This window comes from Natator depressus, chromosome 8, assembly GCF_965152275.1.
Source record: "Natator depressus isolate rNatDep1 chromosome 8, rNatDep2.hap1, whole genome shotgun sequence".
NCBI lineage: Eukaryota > Metazoa > Chordata > Testudines > Cheloniidae > Natator > Natator depressus.
In genome coordinates, this window is record NC_134241.1 from 103707254 (window position 1) to 103730046 (window position 22793).

Sequence of the window (22793 nt, forward strand, 5' to 3'; positions counted from 1 at the left end):
AGGGAAAGAGTTAACTAGAGGGGTCCAGAGAGGGAGGATTAATTCCATCCCATCCTTCTGGAGAGCCTGTCATCTGCACAATGTATTTTAGGTCATATAGATGGAATGGATTCAGTGGTCTGTATGAGGTTGGATCACATCCTTCCAATACTGAAGGCTTATTTTAAAGGCTTAGACTTCAACATTTTTGGTATAAACATCTGCATACTCCTATAAAGTTGCTGATGTAAAAATTCCACATTTACCAATAAAAATCTTCCTACTGCCTCAGTATTTGAGAGCCTCCACTGACATTCTCTTAGGTCTTTTCATTGTCATCTTGAATCTTTACATTAGCATTACAATTGCTGGAAAACGGGGCAAATAAATAAGCTTTCCCAAAAGGAAATCTGTCATATGGTAGAGGTTCCTTGTGTGTGAGACCCTAGCTAATGAATGGGTATCCAGACAAACAGTTACCACCAATACTTAGACATTTAAAAATGAGACCTCCTCAGTCTTGGCACCATTAAAATTCTAGCTGGTCACTGTGGCAGGACAGGAGCAGACTCATTAACTTGTTAGCCTCATTAATTCATTAGCCTGGCATGCTGGAAGGGCTTGCAAACTGTAAAAGATTAAACCAATAAAAATGACCATTTTTGAAGCTAGTTGATCTTTCATCCTGCCTCGGTGCTTCCCAAACCTGGAAAGTCAATCATTACTTACTTGCAACGTCCTCTTCATGAGAGGATCTGCTTCGCAGATCAGAAGAATCATCAGCCCAGTCATCAAATGATTCCCAGACTTACCTTCCATAGATTCCCCCTGCCCCCCAATACACACAAGTTCTGGGGCTCCTGTTCTCTCATGAGTGTCTTTGAGAAGCGACTTAGGTGCATGTAGACATTGCTTTGTATTGTGTGTGTTATATATTCAGGGAGGAGCTCGCTCTGCTCCTAGTCTCCAAGGTAGATGATATTTATCCCACTTTTTTTGTGTTGTGCTACTGAAACATCCCTTGACTCTTCAGTGAGGGGAAAATGACCAAGCAGTTGCTGCCTGAAAGTTCCCACCTCGTCTTACAAGCCAGCTTCCTGTGGGTGTTAGTGGAAAAGAAACTGCTCAATAGAGTCTATACAGGCCTTTATTAATTCCCTGCTCCTTCATGCCATGAGGTTTGCTGAGGGTCCTTGTGGGAGAAGTCAAACCCTTAAAAAATGCCAAGTTGGCTCTCACGGTCACATGCTTGAAAACAAAAAACAAAAGGATGTTGGGTCTGTGGAGAATACTACTGTTACAGAGCTAAATTACAGGTAAGTAAGTATGGTACGTCACTGCCAAGTGTTTAGTCTTTAATAGAAATCCACAGTAATTTCAAGCACATCATAAATCAGAATTCCTTGGTGTGTAGATAATAGCTGATCTCCAGTTCACTTGTAAATGGCTCCAGTATGGCAGTCTCGCAGAATTTGCCGTCCTCTAAGCACCAGGAAATACTCTGATTTGACAATGAGCTACACTGTTGTCTTGATTAATGGATTGGTACCACAGGCATTCTGGCAGGGTTTTGCGTACGAGGTAAGCTGCTCTACGGTGAAATCACAAAGGGGCCTAAATATATAAATAGGTAGATAACAAAAGTAGCTAATGAAATCCGTATGTGTTCCTCTGCACTGAATACACAGCAATGTTCTGTTCTAAACCCTCAACAGGGAATGTTATCCTAATAATCATCATTCAGAGAGTGCCTTTCAGTATGTTCAAATATTGATTTGAACAGCAAAATACCATTGTGGGCACGCTGGTTTTGTTTTCTGACTAACCTCCTCTTCCTAGCCATTATTGTAACAAAGCCAGTGCAGCCGCTCTCAGCACTCAGTCATGCTCCGAAACGTAGCAACAGCCTTGATAGTTCCAAAAGTCTATCAGTCCAACTGCTTTGTTGCTGTTGACTATTGATGCACCAGAAGAGTCTCAGTGCTTTTTCTCTGTGTGGAATTTACATTATACACTATAAAGGTTTGTTTCAAAGTTCAACATGGTTCATATTGTATGTGATAAGCTTGTGTAAATATTGTGCTGATACCTTATTCCTGTATCACATTATGTAAATCTCTTGGGTTTGCTGGCATGGGAAGCCTCTAGTGAACATCTAGGAAGGTTTGGAAATTTATCTGGAAGCTGAGTTTTGGTAAGAGAAACCTTACTCATAACTTAATGAAAGGGAAAAATGACTGCAGTTATTTTGACCTTCATTTCTTTCAAATCCGTAATTGCAGCTGGTGGATTTTTTTTTTTTGGTGATGTGTCCATGGCTGTAGCTTCTGGATACAGCACATAGATTAACTTTGTTGATGTTGTTTTAAACTACCCCCAATAGACAGCTCCCCTCCTCAAACAGGTTCCCTATCTCTCCTGCTTCAAACATCCATAAGTAACCCAGCGATCATCCCAGAAAGGACTTGTTAAAATGGTGTCTTGCACTGTGGTCAGAAAGTCGGTAAACTCTGGCTCTTCCGTACCACCAGAGGGAATGATTTTCTCACATGGGGACCATCCAGTGACAATGCTCTGCCTCCAGTCCCCCAGAGGTATGCAAATGAGTTCCAGTAGAACTGCCACAGCATATCTGAGCCATGTTGGTGTTGCATAGGAAGAGAGGCAATCCTAAGGCAAGCCAGGTCTATCACCGGGTAGGTTTTTAGATATTAGACATGACACCTTTGAATTGCACCTTGAAGCAGATGGAAAGCAGTGCTGTTTACAGAACACAGGTATATTATTGCAAAGTTTGTATCGAGGAAAGGAGAGAAACACTTAGCTAACCAAAAGATGTAAAAGTCAAATGAGCCACTGCTGCTCCTTGGGAGCCCAAGAGCTGATGGGTGCCCCAAAGTAGCCCAGCATTCTGAGCCTATCTGGCAAGGTGTGTTGGTACTCTAGGGACAGGTGTCACTGCCCTTGGCAAGACCTTTTCTTGCTTCCCCTTGCCAACCAGTTTTCACCACTTGCTTTTCTGGATTGAACCTCGGCTAGTTCACGTTTTCCCTGGTTCACATCTTGGCCAGGTATAGGGAAAGCAGAGAAGCTGCCCCATCTGTATCTGTTTGAAAGGCAATGTAGAATGATCCCTAGATATTACAGTGATGGTTGCCTTAGAAATAAAAAAGAGAAATAGTTGAGTGTTATCAACATTTTGGTGGCACTGCAGCCCAAAATACTTCAGTCTATCTAACGGTTTCATGGGCCCACTGAACTGGAGCTGAGAGAGAGGCCCTGTATGAGAGGGCCTATAAGGCTGCTGAGCAGCTACTCCATACTACGCACTGAGGCCTATCAGAAAGAAGGGAGAAGAGTTACTGAAAACAAAGCCCATGCTCCCTACCTGGTCTCTTGGGCACATCAGCAACAGCTCATGATCAGCCAAATCAAGAGCTACCGGAAAAGCTCACAAAGACAACATGCATACCCAAACTTGTGGGCTGGATCAACTAGTGACAGTAATTCAGTCCCCATGTTATGGCCAGTCCTGACATCGGAGTGTTAGGGATCTAGAGAAGTCGGAGTGATTTAGATCAACCCAGAGCTGCCTCACTGTGACCTTTCTAATAACTTTCCCCAAACAGGAATGTTTATGGCAGGTCACACATGGCAAGAGCACAATCACCAAAGGATGATTTCTTGAGCAAGGGCCTAGTCACCATTTGGTTAAGGGACATTGCCCTCCTGGAAGGAAACATTCATGATCTCTGTCCGTGAAGGAGGTGCAAATCTTCCAGCATCCATGGGCACATTGCTCCATCTTGCTGGTTAGCGCAGTAATTGCCCATCTGGGGGTGAAGCCAGAGGCACTCCGAAGAACCTGCATGAACACTGCAGAGTGTGGTTACAGTGTTTTGAGGCCAACCTCAGAGGCTTTGATTCACTAAGTAAAGTGCAAGGGAGGCAAGGAGTTTTTCTCCGAATCTCCTGGGCACCATCACTTTGCATTTCCATGAGATATTGCAAACGGTGGTGATTCCAGTGCGAACCCAAGATGCTGTAGGAACTGCTGAATTTCCTGATATTTAAGGATTCACAAAATTCCATTTCCCAACCAAAGAGTTTTTTGGAAGCCGCCTCATGAAATTTAACACCTGCTCTTGGAGACAGGTAAACAGCTTCCATGGGAGCAGATGGGACAGTCACAAGGTGCATCCTCATAAAACTGGATTGGCATTCTGGGGTTGTGGTTAGCTAGTCATGCAAAAAAACTGAGTTAATCACCTGGATGATACTTCCAGACTGAGACAACTTCTTCCAAAAGAAATAAACCGAGGAATTTTGCACCCTGTTGTACAGCAGCATCTTCATACTGTTCTCAGGTTTCGATCCATTTCTCCATTGATCGGTCCAGTGGACCAAAAGCAGTTTTACTGTGGAATCTTCAGAAGAAAGCAGGCATAGTACAAAGTTATTCTGTAACCTGGCTCTTGTCAGATGATTTGGGTGGACATGAATCCTTGTCATAAGAGATTACAAAAGGATTAAAGAAGTTAATAACGTAGGGAAAATAATCAGCAGTTCCTCCTTAATGTGTTTCTCACTGCACAGCTAATTCTTCCATCAGTTAGACAATAAAATAACAAGTATTACATATGTGCTGAATGATGGACATGCTTGACCAAGTTTGGAGAGACGGGCAGCTGAAAGCTGCTAGAGGAGGTAATTCATAAAACAGTGCAAGTGCTGAGAGATGCTGAGTGCCCAGGTGACATGCTGCAGTGTGGAAAATGTTCTTGTTCCCCTCTGGACAGCTCCCTGGAGCTCAGTGACAAATGACTGCACTGAGTTACATAGAGGAAAACTACTAATCGAGCTGAAATAATAAGTCACCTGAAAACTCCTGCCTCTCTATCTACACTGCACAGTAGCTATGAGCATCTTCAATCTGTCTAGCAGCTGGGGCTGACCTTTCTACTTATTGTTTTGGTTGGGGTGGAGGAGGTGCAGTACCAAGGGGTTCTGAGATTTGTGTGTCTGAAAGTCTTTGATGTAAAAGTCCTCTGACTACAGGTCATTTATAGTGCAAGCACCCACGGCAGTGCCAGCCTGATGGTGATTGAAACTAGCTACCTGGGGAGACAGTGCTGATTACAGAGAGAGCTGGTATCACTAAATTCCATCCTGGTCCCTCTGCTGAACAGAAAGTACTGCTTGGAAACAGTTTTGTAACCATCATGATTCTGAACTGAGCTCCCTAAACTTGTTTCATGTAGTGCCTCGGAAGTACACTGGAGCTGTGGTCGCTTACCTAGATCATCGCTCCCAGCAGCTCCCCGCAAAGCTTGACCTCTCTGAAAATCAGGCCACTTCTTTAGGTGTTTCAATATGGATTTAGGAGCCTAACCTTAGCCCCAGTTTTTTGAAATCTTGGCTCAAGGTTTTGAGACTGATTGATTGATCCTTCAGTTTTCTACACTGTGGGATTTATTTGGATTGTAAACTCTTTGGGGAAGGGACTGTGTTTCTGTTCTGTGTGTGGGGTCCAGGTCCATGACTGGCCTCCTATGAGCTGTGGTAATAATAATCATGGAGAGGGCCGTTGAAGATTTGCAGGTAGGGGTGTGGATGGGCATAGGTGTGTAAAAATGCACTCTTAGTGTTATAATTACCAGAAGTACCCTGTGCATCATCTCTGCTCTTTGGACGTGGAATCCAAGAGTTTCACTGGGAAAAATTCAAGAGATGGGAACATAATGGAAGATTCTGGTTCTTGGGTAGCTCAGAGCTTAGTTAAGGGCGCAAGACGTCAGGAGCTCAGACAAAGTAGCACAAGGCTCATGACCAGCTTTATAACTAAACACTATTTTAGAATTGTCTTGTTGAATATTGGAAGTCAGTACCATAGTAACCGTATGGTAGATTGATGAACTGAAGATACATATTTTGCTGCATCCTTGACTAATACCTTTAGCGAAGCAGCAGGCAGGCATAACCAACTCTTGGTAAGTAAGAGTTTCCACATCAGCCATAGATACTGTGTTTGGCACTTTCCTTAGAAAGTAGGAAGCCATCATGGTGGTGATGGCAAGATGCTTATGATCCAAAATTACCTCAGGATTCCCAATTAAATCAACACCTATGAGGCCTGGAAGCTCAAGCCAAGGAAGCTCCGCCTGCTACACCAGTGCTTTAATCAGAGTGGATGGAAGCACAGCCGTTATTCAGAGATTTTTTTTTTTAAGGCCAGAAGGGACCATTATGATCATTGAGTCTGGTCTTCTGCATAACACTGGCTAGAGAATTTCATCCAGTTATTGCATCTAGCCCATAGTTTCTGCTTGTGCTGGAGCATATTGTTCAGAAAGAGACGTCCAATCGTGAGCTAAAGATTTCAGGTGATTCCGAATCCACCCCAGCCCCTACTGGCAGGTTGTTCTAGGGTTTAGTTTACATATCTGTTAAAAATGGGCACCAGAAGGATCCAGGCTTGTCAGATTACAGCCCCTGTCCTGAGTCGCTTGCCCTCTGAAGTCAGCATGCTCCACATGGATGCAGGGGCTCACCTGCATGGATGCAGTTGCTCCATTAAGGTCTAAACCTGGAGAGTCCTCAGGGGAGGGGCTGTATCTCCCTTCATGTCTTGTGTGCTCAGCTCTCTCATGTGGCCACTCCCCAAGAATGCTTTGCTTGCAACTCCTGTAAGGCTTTGACTGTAGAAATGTCACAGTTTTCCCAGTCTCAGTTGCGTGGCTTTATTTGAAACTGATGTGTCATAAGATTCCCCAACAAAAAATGGTATTAATTCCTGAAGCAGAATGCCAAAAAGCCAAAAGGGACCAGGGAGGGAAAGATTCCTTTCAGAAAGGAGTAACAGCCACCACTCGCCAGCCAGCCGGACACAACTGGCCATCTCGGTTCAGGAGAGGTGCAGGACTGGAATTGCAGAAGGTGGCTCAGGTCAAGTTTAAAGCGCTTGACTGCTTTATGGTCTGGCTTGTTTGAGTGCAGCTAACTGGAGTTTACTAGGTGTTGAAAGAAATAGCATAACAAAGTTAAGATTTTAAACAGATTGTCATTTCTGGCAACTAAACGACAGTAAAAAAAAATTTCTGGGACGTTCAAATGAGAGAACATTACAGGCATGAAGAGTAAGTGACTAAGTCTTTACATGTGCTGGTTAAGCTTTGGCTCTAGGGAGTCTATTGTGACTCACCACAGTGCCGTATGTGGTGAAATGGTACTAATTTTTCAATGGCAAACCCAAAGCACAAATGTATTTCAATTCTTGTGTGTCGGAGTGTGACACGTGCACAGGCAAAGAGCGTTGCGGGATTTCAGTGAGATTCTTACTCTCACTGTAGTGTGTAAGGCAGAACTAGGTGCGTGGCTTATGGTGATATGAGCATTTCCGTGCTAGTGGAAGTCCTCACCAGTGGCAATGATGTTGAGCTCATTGCTGAAGTGAGCAGGGTTCTGACTTTGACTGTATATTAGCCAGATTTATTTTTTATATTGTATGTATAATCAATAGATTTAAGGGGACACTGTCAAATTTGACAAGTAACAAACATGCCAATCTTGCAAGTCCTATAAGGTCAGCCTCTCCTTGCCAATAGGCCTTGTAGATGAGACGGTGTATCCTCTTTCTTCAGTGTATCCAAGTGCAAGCAGAGTTGGCAATTTCCTGGGGAAAAATTAGGTGAGGAAAGTAAATACAGGCTTAACCCTGGGAAAAATAATGGTATCAGTGTCCAGCAAACACAGAGTGAATCTTTCCAAACTTTGGGTACATCCATTCAGAACTGAGGAATAGGCTCCATCTGTCCACTACATCAAGGTTGGTCTTCTGCCTCAGAGGGCTGCGTGGCCGAATGGACCTAGACTGCTAGTCTGCAACTCCGCATGCTTCTGCTTGCTTAGTGCTGCAAGCCTACAGCACTGCATTATTGGTGTTTTCATACAACTGAATGCTTTAACTTTTGTTTATATAATACTGAAAACAGAAATGAGTCATGCCCTGTAACTTCCTTGAGAGGAAAACCCAACCAAAATGTATGCAGACTGTCTAATGTTCAGTATTCTAGTTACATATGTTTGTACTATGCCCACTGCAGTTTTATGTTTTATTGGTATAACCCTAAACTAATCTATGAATCTATGTAGCCTTATGTAGCCACAATCTGAATATTTAACTAAAGCTACATGTAATGTGGTATGCATTAATGAAACAGTTTTTGAAATAATAAATGCCTTAAACTGGGATTAACTGTTTTTTCCCAGGGTGGTAAAAACCACCTCTGTTAAATATCATGCCATCCCTGAGTGCAAAGTGTATGGTTTATAGATTAGATTGTAAAAACTTCTGAGCAAGGACCTTGTCGTCTCATGTATTTGCAAAGCGTATAACGTGTTGGCACTATGTATAAATAAATATGAATACCATCTAAACCCAGCGTGGGTAGAACTCTCCGTGTGTGTCTCTTCCAGTACTGCATTGCTGAGGAGGAAGAGAGAAAAACCTACATGCTTTAGGTCAAATTCACCACTGGTATAAGCAGATGCCACTCCATTGAACTCCATTACACTTGGAAGGAATTTGTCCCTTTGATTCTAAGACCGTTGCAGTATGTGATAAAGGGGTTGATGATGATTTCCAGGTATGGGGCATATTTGTGTCCTTTATAGTGTCTCTTTAAGGGAAGGTCTGTAAAATCAGTGGATGGAATTTCAGCTGTTTGACCACACACCAGCAGTGTCTGGACATCACTAAGAATTTTGGGTTCAGATATCTAATTTTTGTAAAGAGACATTCTCACCTGTACAGCCATTTGACCATACCTGTCTGTGTAAAGCAGTGGTTTTCAACCTTTTTTTCATTTACAGACCCCTAAAAAATTTCAAATGGAGGTGCGGACCCGTTTGGAAATGTTAGACATAGTCTGTGGACCCCAGGGGTCCGCAAACCAGAGGTTGAAAACCACGAGTGTAAAGCCGTCCCTTTCCATTCTCGCTCTCCGGTATGTACTTATCACAAAGTAAATGCCATGACTGCTGTATCTGATTTTGCAACCTGGAAGAGCACTAGTAAGAATAGTGAAGAGTTTTAAAGAATACTGGCTCATTAAAGGAAACTTAGTTATAGTTCTTCCTCTTTTTCTTCTATTTCTATTTATTATGGCAGTAACAGCTATTAGGATGGGGGCCCCACTGTGCTAATGAACTATGCAAATGCATCCGAAGACACAGTGCCTGCCCCATTTAGCAACCAACCTAAGTAGACAAGGTACATATTAAGGGGAGAGGAATACAATCAAGCATATACAAAATATGTGTATGCATATATTAGTTTGCAGGTTTTCATAACTATATAAATGAAGCTCCAACAATTCCCATCTGTGCCATCGTTAATAGGCTGAGTCCTTGGGGGCTTTGCAATGGAAGTGGGTTTGGCGAGATCTGGAGGATTTGTGTCTCTCTTTAGGGCGGCTTTTCCACATGTAAGGAGCTAAGTGTACGATAGAATAGAAACGTGTGTGTGAGAAGCTGGTCAGAGTGGTAAAGGTGAGCGAACAAACGGATGAAGTTGTAAAGGGCCTTGAGAACAAGAAGCTGATGTGGTGAACCCGAGGGAGCCAGTGCAGGGTTCAGCGATCGAGGTGAGGTGGTCTTAGCAGCTGTCTGATATCAACCTGAGGTGGGACGGAGAGAAGGAGCTTACAGTGATCAGGATGGGAAATCATAGGAGTTCTGGGTGTGTAGGAAAAAGAAAAGGATGAGTTTTAAAACCAGTAAGGAGGAGTAAGCAGCAAGATTTGAACATGACCTGCTTTTACAGGGCAAAAAATGAGCAAGAATTATCACCATTGATTCTATATTGACCAAAACTGGGATCTTCCCTGATCAGACATACTGAGATAATAAGCTACATGTTGGATTTTGTTAAACAAGTTCCAGCTACCTGTCTTGAAGCAGAAAGCACACATGCTTGCTGTAGTTGTTCCTCAGCTAACGGGCTTAACAGGGACCACATGTGTCTCGTTAAATGCTGTTCTAGCTGACCACATGTCTCCAATTTAATGCTACTTTCTATGAGAACATGTACAAAGGGAGAAAACAACAAGCAAAGCAAGCTGGATTGACTACTAACTGCAGATTGATTGTGAAGTTTATTGGTTGTTTCCTTGATAGTGCTAAATCAGCACCTGATGTATGAAATGGAACGATTTGAAGAAAGCTCTAATTAAAACCAGGATGGAATGAAGAATTTTATAGGGGTTCAGCACAGAAGTGGTCTTATTTTTCCCTTTGGATAATACCAGTACAAAGGAGAGATCCCGTTGCCAAGGCACCATTTGTGTGGCATTGTAAAATATGTTTTACAACACGTCCCCTCATGAGAAGGAATGAGGAGATGCAGTTGCTTCGAACCCAATAGTTTGCAAAGCTGGAAATAAACCTGAGCTCATGCCGTGACCCTCAAACATTTTATGTCATGCCCCACTTTTTAAGATGGCAGTTGTCTCCTCCAGCACCACTTCCACACGTTCCCTGTGGCAGCTGTAGAAGTAGTCAAATTAGGGCAGTTACGGAGAAATATTTCAGCATGTTCTCAACTACTTTGCTTAATAGGGATGGACTTTATGTACATGCTTAAAGTTAAGTAGGTTTGTAAGTGCTCTGCTAAGTTGGGGCCTGAGCTTCTTAAATGTGAGCTGCATGGCTGCTGGGTTATGCAGCCTGTTCTGGGCTCTGTATTTCTTCTCCCTGAATGTAGGGCATTACGTTTAGCAAATCTCCACTGCAAGGTCTAATCCCTCCGGGTAACGCTGCGATTGGGTTCCATCCTCTCTCGGTCTCTGTTTGTTGCGCCTCCAGTGTTGGGTGTTGTCTGCACGTCTGATCAGTTGTTGTTGTTTTTGGTGAATTATGTGTTAACCAACAGCCATTAAATGGAAAACGTGGGTCATCCCGGGAACCTCGAGAAAGGAGTAACTTCGAGCTACTTAGAGGACTGATTTTCAGCCACCTTCAGCTCTGTTGAAGTCCACTTTATATATTTAGGGCATTCCTCCTCATAAAATACCTACATCTTTTGGATGTTTGAGCTGCTTTTATCACTAATCCCCCAAAAGAGATTATTTTTGGCTAACGTTGTTTTACATCAAGCTGCATTACATATATTACCACTTTTTTAACATGGATACAGATGTTTCCCTGATAGCACAAGGAACTCTTGCCAGTTTTCAGAACATTTGGTTCAAATAAAAATTACATCAGAGGTTAAGCTTAAATCATTGTTCCACTCTGAAGAGTGACTATGTGAAATGACCACTTCCAGCTCAGCCGATCTGATCCTTGTGTCTCATCAGAGTTATCTGGCTTCAGAGACACCAGTAAGTTTCTGCTCTTGCTAGACGTGTAGATCCAAGAGGGGAGGTTTTCAAAGGCACATGTGGCAGTTAAGCACCTGACTCCCACTGACTTCCAAAGGGAATTCTGCACGTAAGTACCTTTGAAAATCTCCCCCACGTGGATATGGGAGAGTGAGGTAAACTGCTGTAGCATCAACACAATTGTTAACCAAGTTCCTGTGGGAACGATGGGGTTGCACAAGTGTAAGAGAGGGCGTCATTTGAAGACCATGAAGAGTGAACAAATGTAGCCTAAGGCAGAACTGGGGTGAGGAACTCGTTTTACTGCTAATGGGAGAGAAGGAAAGAACTTGGCTTGGCTGTCAGGTCCCAGGCTCGATTGGCAAGACAGACATTTAGAAAAAGACTTCTCAAATGGGGTTCACTTTGCACTGAGGTTAATGTGATGTCCTAAATGGGGCACCCCACAATACCACAAAGATCTGCACTTGGAAAATCCCAAGGAGAGTGCCTTCCTGTTATGTACTCCAAATAGCACGGCATCTGCCTGGGGTGGGTCAGCTAGCAAACCTGACGATTAAACCAGAGTTGGAAATTAAGGAATAATTGTTCTGTTTCGAGCCTTTGAAATGAAGAACAAATGGCTTCTGCATCCGATGAGTATCCATGTGATCACGGGCGATACAGCCCTCCTAAAATAAGACCTGTAAATGAATGAATCCTGAGAGACCAGATGTCATGCTCTGTGGTTCCTACAATGAAAAAGGCTACAACAGATCTGCCATGTATTACAACTGGACTTTAGCTAAAATGAAGGGCCACGGATGAACTTACTCCAAGATCAACAAGAGGTAACTAAACTGAAGTGTCAGAGGTGAGGAACCACTTCCCAGTCCACCTTGCCCGGAAACCAGTATCTCACCTTCTAAAACCAGTGACGGTAGCTCAGAGGCAGTTCTTCTGGGTCAGTTATGTGAAGGATCCCATGAATTGTAACTGGAAAATATGAATGCAGGCAAGTACATATAATGCATAGTGCAATATTTAGGGTGTGAGGCAGGAGAAGTGTAAAGCAATCATACCATGGTAATGAGCACAGTACATATACCTGTCTAGAAAAGAGACACGAAACAAGTTCCTCAGCAAATACATCCTCAGAGATAATACAAATTGCTTAAGAACTTAGGGGGTTGGTAAGAGTTTTGTGTTACCCCCCTAGGGGGAGAACTGGAGATCAAAGCCCATATTCTTTTAACAGACTGGTTTCTTTAAAAATTATCTCTTAAATTTAAGCACATTCAGTTGTCATCTACTGTAGCCTTTGGGATTTACTTGAGTGTATAAATGGAGGAGTTGCATTATCCCAATTCGTTATTAACATGTGAAAAGGTATTTTTATGAAAGTGAAGTTTCAGGATTCTCTGGGTTCCTGGCTTGGAAGCTCTCCATTTTCCCCATGATCATAGTGTTTGACCCCTTTGATTGTGTGTCATAGCCCCCATGTCACTGGCTGAGAGAGACTAAGCGGGACTCCTTTGGAAAGTATTGGCAGCTGCTAGAGAACCATGCTTTGCTCTTTCTTTCCTTGCTTTTCATCTGCCACCCTGATGGCCTCTTGTGGTGGCTACCATCTTTCTGGCCAAGCAGGACTCGCTGGACCTCTTTAGGGATGCATCAGTGCTGCCCTGTGTTCAGCCGGCCGTGTAGCTCTGGAACAGCGCTCTGTACCCCATCCCTCTTAGAGCTTGTACATCTCCATTCCAGAGCCTGTTCAACCTCTCCTCCACTTCTCAAGCCTTTCAGTGAGAAATCCTCCGTATGATGTGTAACATCCCTAGCTTGCCTTGTTGCCTATCACCTTTTGTTGCACAACTGGATTAAGCTAGCAGCCCTGGATATTTTCCATCTCCATTTCAGCCGTTTTGCTGTAAGGCAAACGTGTGACATCCATACCTTCCTAAGCTTGTACGTCGAGGGCCAGCGCTCCACTTGAGGTCTTGACCTCCGTTATTTAAGCCCCTTTCTTCCAGGAACGTTCATCATTCTAATCACGGAGTCCTAAATAATCAGTGGGTAGCCTGTAATTATGGGTTGTGTGTTGGATTCCTGCAGACCGTTCCTTGTGTGCTGAGCATTGCATATTTTGCAAAGGTTAAGAAGAATCCAGGACCACAATTCCTGGGAGATCTGACTACCTTAGGTGGTAGATGCTTTGCTTTTCTTAAGTCGCATGTTACAACTGCAATTGACAGATTTGATTTAAGAGTTTGATTTATAGACGGATAGCCAGCCTGAAAGTCAGCAGTTCCAGGGCTGCGTAAATCAGTCTGTCTCTGGGACTAATATTTCCTTATTTATAAGTTTGACAGGAGATGGAATTCATTCCCAATTCTTTACATTTCTTTCAAATGCAATCGACCACCCTGTCCTCTGGTTTAAAGCTATGAGATTTTGCCACAAATGGGGGGGGTGGGGAATGGAGGGAAGTATGCCAAGTCCAGGGACTGCTTTGCAATAAAAGCTCCATGTTGTGTGTGTTTGGACATTGGCTCAGCCCACACAAGAGATGGACTGCGTTTTTGGCTTTCTTCTCTCCCCACCCCCCCTTACAATCTCTGACCTTTTAGAAAAATAAATAGAAGATAAAGAAGGGCCTGGAATGTTGCAGAATGTGTGTACATTTTGCTCTCTGTTGTTTTCTGCTGGGATTAGTTGTTTACAATGTGGGGAGGAGGGGAGAAGAGGTGGGGGTAGTCTGTGGCTTTACTGAAATTAGTGGCATTTCAGAGTGATCTTGTTAGGTGGTCTGCAGCTTAAAGACCTAAATCCTTGTAATCCTCCCACCCCCCGCCTCCTTGGCCATTACTCTTCTTCCTCTTGTTCCCTCCCTTTTTTTAAAAACAAAGTCAGTCTCTCTGTCTTTCAGAGACACACATACTCACGCTCTCACTTGCACATTGTACCTGTGGAGCAAACTAATATGCTTTGGCTAGCCGACATCTACATCTGTTACCACTGCAGGACTGGGCTTGTAAAACACTCGCTCTAGAATGCAGACACACACTGCATATTTCTATTTATTTTCAGCAAAACACCCAGCTGCCAGACTTTTCAGCTGTGCAATCTCACTTAAAACAAATTCTAATTGAAATTTCAGCTGTAAATCAAACGACTCAAATTAGTTCTTGTGGGTTTGAATGTCGTCCTCAAGTTTTAAGGTCAGAAGATATCCATTTTCACAGTGCTGAAAAGTTGAAAAATATACTACGTTTTAGGAAGAAAAATATGGTTCCCATTAAAATGCAGTAAATCAACTGCGTGCATGTACACCACATGCAACAATGTTCATCAAACTGACAGCTATCAGAGCTCTTACCAGGATAAAATAGTATTGAGTATTGGACACAGCCAGGAAGTACAGTGGCCAAAGAGTTAGAGAACACAATAAACTTGTCCTGAGATGTAACATTTACCCTGCAAGAGAATAAAAGTTCCTTCCTCGCTCTTTATGTTAAAAAATAAATAAAAATAAAATAAACACACAGAATACTTCTCTTGGCAGCCTGCAGAGCATACTTTTTAAAAAGGCATTTACAAGTGGTTTCAAAATGGCTGCATTACATCTGTCAGCGATTGCAAGGAACACCCACAAAATGTGTTTATATCTGTTGAAGTTTTGCTCCACCCGAACAATAAAAACTGGATCCGCTGCTATTTTATGGGATTGGGGGGACAATGTTGTGAACGATTTTAAAATTCTAAGCGCTTGAGTGCTTTTATAAGCTTTGGAGGTGGTAATTCCCCCCCCTCCCCCCGCCCCCCACTGGCGGTGAAGAAGGGCAGGTTTCCCCTGGTTTGCTAGCACCTGGCCTGCATCAGCAAGTTTCCTCTGGTTCCCTGGCATCAGCACAGCCTACCCCAACCACACACCCACTTTGCAGGAAAACTTGCTTATCATTGATGCCAGTACAAAGATGATGACAGCAGGAGCAGTTTCTAGGTTATAACCCCAACTTCTCCTTATCGAGCCACCTCCAAGATTTTCTCCACGCTCAGATCCAGCATTCTCCTGTCTGAGCCTTGTCAGCCACTCCTGAAATCCCTTCTCTGCAGACATGTGCACTAGTGGGAAGTGGTTAGGGCTTATAAACTGTTGGTGGAATCCTGAGACGTGCTGAGCACTTGCAATTCCTTTTGTAATCAGTAGGAGTTAGGGGTGCTGGGAATGCCCAGGATTGGGCCCTATGTGAGGCTGGGAAGATATCTGCTAGAACTGGCCCACGCAGTGCTCACACACTGATAAGGCTCTCTGAGCGTGGGGCACGCTGTGGATAGGTTTTTCCTTGCTAGGAAAACGCACAGAAGCACCGGGCAGTCTGTGCTGAACTGATTCATTCCTTAACCTGACCTCTACTGATAAACATTATTTCTAAGCTAATACTCTCTTCTGGAACATGATGGCCTCCAAACTGCTGTGCAGTACTGGAGCTGCAGGAAAGGCAGCAGTTGTGACAGTGCTATAGTAACAGAAAGCAAAGACAGGATGGTGCCTTTTCCCCCTTTGATTATCTTATTAACATTTTCTTCATAGAAACCTGGCAAGGCAACCTGAGCTGGACAGCTCCAGAGTAAATCCCTATCGCCTTTCCTCCAGTGGGGAGGGACAGGGCTCACGCATGGCTGTAGTCAGAGCACATGTTTATGGTTTCCCCTTCTTACACCCCAGACCTCCTCTTGTGTACTCCTGGGTCTGAGCTGATAACTTCTACTGACTGAAGTGAGGGTTTGCTCCTTCTAGCTCCTGTTAGCCCTGCAGACTCAGTGCAGCTGTCAGAGAGGGAGCTGGATTCTACCCTGGCTCATACATCAGCAGGAGAATTGCTGTCTAAGTTTGGGTGGCAGAATCTGTGTCTGATGATGGTGTGTGAGCGGGAAGGAGCTTAGGGTGAGTTTGTAGGGCTGGCAGGTGGTGGTGGGGAAGCCTGTCTTAACTCGGGTCACCGCAACCACATCCGCATGGTTCTGCACTGAATTCTAGAGCTCTGTATACATCACATTCAAAGCCCTCATGGGATTGACTGTATCTAGCTACACGACAGATTGCCTGTCCATCAACCACCGGGACCTCCGGTGGCTGCAGCATTCTGCCAGAACAATGAAACTGTTAACCAACCAAGGGGGATGCTCCTGAGCAAAGATCAGAGTGGCTGGGGGCTTCACCACATGTAAAACTGTGGAACTCTATGCTGCCAGAAATCACTGAAAGCAAGATTTTAACAAGATTCAAAAAGGGACATTATTTGGAAAAGAAGAATATCCAAACTTGCCATAATTAATGCTAAAAATAGTTTTGTGTAAGGGATATTGAACCTCATGCTTTAGGAGGAGACCTAATTTGGGAGGCAGATTACTCCACATCTCCCTGCTGTGGGGTTCTTACACTTTCTTTGAAGTATCTGGTGCTGGCTTTTGTTGGAGACAAAAAACTGGGCTAGATGGACCCTGGTAAGTCCTATGCTCCCCTGTTACCACTCAGCTAAATGCAAAAATCATCTCTCAGTGTAACTGTCTTTCAGTAACTTCTACATGCACCCATTCTTTGTGTACCCATTCTGACAGCTGGCGGGAAGGTTCTATCAGAGCAACTAGTGCAATGGTCAGGGAACGGGTGGAATTTGGGGAAAGTCCAGGCAAGATGGAGCTGCATCAAAGCTTGGCCTGCCTACAGAATCCTGTGTTAGGCTCCTCGGATAGCGTGGAGCAGTTAGTTATTACACTTGCTTGAATCCCTAGTTAAATTCTGTATCCAACTTCTTTTTGTGTTCCCCTTACAGGTGCAGCCTCCAGAGCTGCCTCATCTGTCATAATGCCGTGATAGAGAAAGGAGCTGACCTCAGGGACTGTTTGATTGGAAGCAGCCAGCGTCTGGAACCCAAATGTAAGCAGGGGGCTGTATTTATAATGGTCTTAGAATTAAATAAAGGGACTGGGTATTTCCTGTACTTCCTACCCTAGGTTTTATCCTTGTTTCCACCTGGATGCAGCAGTAAGCTAATGGGCAGGTTCTGCTCCCACAACATGGGGCCTTGTCGCGTTAGGATGGATTTTTTTTGTCCAAGCGACATCCTCTTGAGTGAAGGGGAGTTAAGGGACTGGTGCTCCCACTGAAGTCACTGGCGAAATTCCCATTGACATCTCTGAGATCAGCACTGGACCCCGAGACAGTCTGTTCCCAGAGACCACAATCAGCCTGCAGGTTGCCATTGGCACAGAGCGTCGTTATTTTGACTAATAATCTTTGTCAACATCCAGGGGAAGAAACGCAGCCCACCGAGTTGGCCCGTGCAGTCCCCTGCCTCCCGTGCCTTTGAAAGTCCCGCTGCCCACAGGGACCAACGCACATCCCTCTCTTGAGCCACGGGGACGTCGTTAGAGTCAGGATTGAGTGTTACATGCATTAAAATCTGCTCCATATTAGCTATCAAGGCACCTGCGACCAGCTCTGTTTTATGCAAATGAAAAGCACCTTCTGGGCGCTGGGGAAGGGAACAATCTTTGCCTCATGGGTAAAGTCGAGACACCATGTTAGCACTAGCATCTTGGCAACTGCCGGAGTAAAATTGTCCTGCCTTCACAGATGACAAAGGGCAGATTGTCTACATGATTCTATCACAAACAGGGGCTTTAATGAATATTTATGGGGTGGGGAGCTGGCAGATCTCTATTTCAGGGTGTGGAGTGATGACAAAAGTGAGAGTCTGGACAGACTTCATGTGAAGTCATTCCTTCTGACCTGGATTTGGTTACTTGCTTTTATGTTCAGAGTGTACTTTTTAATTTTAACTGGCTCTAGTGCTTGGGCTCTGTGTTGTTAGCCCTGCTGTAGACTTGTCTACGCTACAGTTTTCTCTTTATTTGGAAACTTAAGAGTGAAACTGTTGCTCATGAAAGGGAAGTGTTTACATGGTGGATGTGATCCACAGATACAGCAGGCCGGCCCCGTGCCGGTGTTCTCACAGCCGGGCCAGCACACCATCGTTTTGCAGCACATGCAGCTTTGCCAATACACTTCAGTTTGAATCGACGGGACCTCCTGCTCCTGCAGTCCTGGCCTGCCAGCCCCATGTCCTCACAGGTTTGCCAGTGTACCTCAGTCCTGCTGCTGCTCCATCGAGCACAGATTGCCAACAAGGCTGAACTGTGTCACATTTTGTTAGTCTCTGCCATGAACCCATTTTCACTTATCAGTGGCATGAGGCTGTTTTCCAGGGATGAGAAAACATGTGTTTTGAGAAACCGTGTGGTTTCCCAAAGCCCACCTGAGCTCCAGCTGGGCTGTAAGTCTGGGGTCTGAGAACGTCAGCTGCATTCAGTTTCTTTGGTGAATCCTATCAAACAGGTTGCTGTCCGCATGGATCACTGAATACTTCATGCTGACACCTAGACGCTGCCTCTTCTCCTCATGGCCCCCGAGTGCTCTGACGAAGCAGTCGGGGGTGCGGGAACCATTGGATTCACTGGCTCTCTAACCCCTTTTGCAAAATGAAACCTAGTTACATGCGAGCAGGATCTCAGAAAACTGGCTACCCCAGCTAATGGGCAGATGTAACTCACACCAGTTCACCTCCCTTTCCTTATGGGGCATGCGTAGGGTGGTTCAGATGGTACAGCTGAGAGTCTTGGGGTTGAGTTAAATAAGTTGGGCTGAAAAGCTGGAAGATGTTCCCAGCAGTCGGGCCTGTGAGGCTGTGGAATAATCTGATCAGGGCAGTGGTGGGAGCCCCTGTCACTTCCTGCGGGGCGTGGCACAACCCTGCAGACAGGGAGCAATCCTGCATTAGCCGTTGGCGATAGGTTGGAGGCAGCCTGCTAAAGCTTCTCTAGCTCTAGGGTCCTGAAAATCAAAAGAATATTAGGCACCCGAGAGGCTTGAGAGCTGATAGTCTTCAGCACCCTTCCAATCCTGGCTTGACCTCAGTCCCTGCTGCAGCTAAATGCCACTGATACAATGTGGGCGTGGAGCTGCTGTGTCGCTTTAGTAAACATCTGAATTTGTGCAGCTTGGTTCCTGAAAGCCCTCTCTCTTGCTTGTTGGTTTTATTACCATGCTTAGGAACCCTCCACTTTCTTGCCACTTTGATGCCTTAATTGGGGGAACGTGTTAGCAGAGAAATAACAGCCAAGCTTTCTGAAAGCTCCCTGGCCTGGGTAGCAGTTTGAAAGACATGTTGGTGCCGAAGACAAGGGAGGTAAAGGGATGGATGGCAGTTCTAGAAGAACTTAATTCTGCAAAGCTTTTGATGGTTCACTGTTTCCAGAACTCTCTTGTTAGGTTTACACTCAGCCTGTTTGAAAAGATGAGCTCAAAAGAGCCATAGACATAGGGATATTTTATATCCCTGGAGTAAGTGGGTGCAACTCCCCAGGGAGTAACTAGGCCAGATTCAGCAGAGAGCAAGTCACGCCTCTGGTATAAGGTAGTCAAAAACCAGGCTTCAGTAGTAAATTGACATAGCTTTCCTTCAAAGCAGTGTTAACAAAATAGATGAGACCGGCTCACGGAGTGTGGAACTAGCAAAACACATGCTAAACATCCCCACTGTTCCCTGGGTTTTGATGCCCTCGTTGTCTCAGCCTTCATCTCTGTTGCACTGGGGCAGGGCCCTTGCCTGTCCGTTTGGTTGTTAGGGGGCTAGCATGTTTTAGGGGCTCTATAAATAATAACCCCCCCAAAAACTATGTGCAAAGGATGTTACAGTTGCACAGCAAACCCCCAGAAGTTAGGAAATGCTAGAATGAAGATTGGGCGTTCACCCTTCATTCAGCCCCCTCGTGCGATGCTCCAGGAGCCAGTCTTCGCGGGATTGCAGGCTCTCTTTTGTCTGGCTCACAGGATGGACGGTGCACACGGAGTGAGCCGCTGCTCAATATTTGGTTTTCTCCTCACTGAACAGTGTGTGGCTCCGGGATTTACGCACTATTCCAACCCTGTGAAGACAGAATTCTTGATTTCCTCCAGGCTGTTTTGTGGCGCTCATCACCAGAGCGTCGGTGAGCTTCACCAACAGGCATGGTGTTGTTTTCCCTCACCCCTGTGAGGGATGGGGATGTTGTTACCCCTAGTTTACAGATGAGACAAACAAGCACAGCTCCTTATGGTATTTAGGTGCGTAATGCCCATTGGTAGTAATGGCAATTAGGTACCTAGATACCTTTGAGGATCTGGGCCAGAGAGATTACGTTCAAAAGGATCCACCAATTCTGGGTGCCCAGTTGGAGGACTTCATTTTTGCAGAGCACTTAGCCTTCTCTAGCACTTTATATGTTCAAAGCAAAGCTCCCATCACCTTCCCTTGGAGCTGTGAGTGCTCTCAAGTTGGGCACCCAGAAAACAAAGAACACACAATTATCAGGCACCTGTGAAACTTTGGAGTTAAGTGACTTGCCCAGCATCTCCCAGGAACTCTGTAGCAGAAGCAGGGATAGACTCAAACTCTGCATGGCCGTCTTTACCGTAACCATACAACACTTCTTTCTCTGCCTGCACTTCCCTAACCCTTCCCCAGAGCAGGTGCATTCTGTGCACTGAATGAAGCAGGGGTCCTATGGTCATTGGCACGTTTCTGACTGATCCCCATATGTCTGTTTTCCAAACACTGGATAACGATGGTGTATGAGATCTGGCCTTCGGTGGTGGTATGTAATTTCCCTAGGACATCCATTCAGTAACACTTTGTCCTCTACTTCCTGCTGTTGCGGACTTTTTGGTTGTTAGCCCTGGGATTCTCAGCTGGGGAAATTCAGGCTTCCTGCATGAAAGGGTTAAGTGAACTGCCACATAGTCTGCCTGTTGATTGTGAAAAATCTGCCCGGGAGGCCTCAGTTCTTATCCTTGCGGGAATATTTTCACATGCTCCATCCAGAGAAAATTACCACTTTTGCGCTCCTAGAATTCAGCCACATTAAAGAGTCTGGAGAAACACCCTGATTGCCTACGCAAGGAAAGGAAAACTCGACGTGCACTCAGCACAGCAATCAGCAAGCTCTTGTGGTGACAAGCTCCTCTTACTAGGCACATGCTGCCTTGGGGAATAAAGTCCTTCAAGTTGACATTTCTGACTCCCCCTGCCAGCGGGAGTAATTTTGCTGATAATTAACAGTAACAGTATGGGAACACTCAGTGTAAGCCACTTCCCATTCTTCAGCCCAGTAGGCCACAACTTTTGTACAATCAAAATGCCAAGTATCTCCTTGATAGCATGTCAGTATCCTCCCCCACTGTCATTCCTACCTGGGTTTCTGAACTTTGGCCACATCATCTGCCTCTCTCCCCTGTGTCCCAATGTGTGATTGGATCCCCTGAAAAGTCAATCTCCTGCCATGCTTGCCAATCCTCCCAGCTGCGTCTGAGGTGCATTGCTGGTGGCGTTCTGGTTCCTTTGAAAAGAGCCAAGGATCTCTGCCTGTTAATCAACAAACAATTCAGCACCTGCTTCCATTTCTGCTCTGCTTGTTTCTTGCATGTGCAGTGAGGACATCCTTCATTTCAGCCAGATCATTTGAGCGACTCTGCCCTGAGCTACTGCTCTTTCTTGTACTCTCTCTGTTAGGCCGCTGAGTAAAGACACCACTGTTGTCTGTCCCCTGTCCCATCCCCCCCTTCCTCCCCCGCCACACCCATTCAAGTTCTAGCTCCCACTGACTCCCTCTCCCATCACCTTGGCCAGCCTGCCTTCTGAGACCCCCTAGAGCAGACCCACCATGCTTCCCAGTGGCCCCTGCTCTCCAGCTGTTCCTCCCCACACCGGAAGTCTGATCTGACCCACAGGGACATCTGCTTCACCACCTGTTGCCTCCCCCCACCCCGTCCAACACGAACAGCCCAGCCCCCCAGAGAGGATTCAGGTGTGCAGGGTTAACACGGATTGAGCAGTCAGAGTATGCCTTTGCTGTGTCAGCCCAAATCCTGAGGGTACCATCCTCCAGAGTGGCACACCAGTGTTAATGCAGGCTTGCTGCCAGGTGTGTGTTGACCCTACCACTCAGCCAGAGTTCCAGAGATGCTCACTTGACTCCTGGGCACCCCCAGTTTTCTGCCATGTGGTCCTCTGGATTGCTGGGCAGAGCAATGTGGCTGCTGCTTCCTTTGACTCAGTTAACAGCTTACTCTCAGCTTTTCTCCTTGCCTTCCTTTGCCTCCTCAGCACCATTTCCAGGCCAGCCATGCCCATCTGCTTGAGATGGCAGCCTCCTGAGCACCGAGCCAGGGCACCCCAGCTTCACGACGTCTGCAGTCGCCCCTTGGGTCAGACGACCAAGCGGGCAGGCTGCTGCACAGAACTCTGGGGGGGCCGCACGTTGGTCACCCCTGATGTGTGCTGGGGGGGGGGGGCGCTACAGCAGGCCTTGGCAAACCCCCTACTGCCTTGTAAACCCAAACACCTTGGCCTCCAC

At 45.4% G+C, this 22793-nt stretch overlaps 1 protein-coding gene across 1 annotated transcript in view; it reads left to right on the top strand.

Moving 5' to 3' along the window:
• Positions 1-22793, top strand: part of EIF2B3 (eukaryotic translation initiation factor 2B subunit gamma) — a 131733-nt gene that overhangs the window by 104713 nt on the left and 4227 nt on the right. The window contains exon 11 of the mRNA XM_074962329.1: positions 17174-17277. Coding sequence (XP_074818430.1) covers positions 17174-17277 — 104 coding nt within the window. The remainder of the gene's footprint in view (positions 1-17173; positions 17278-22793) is intronic.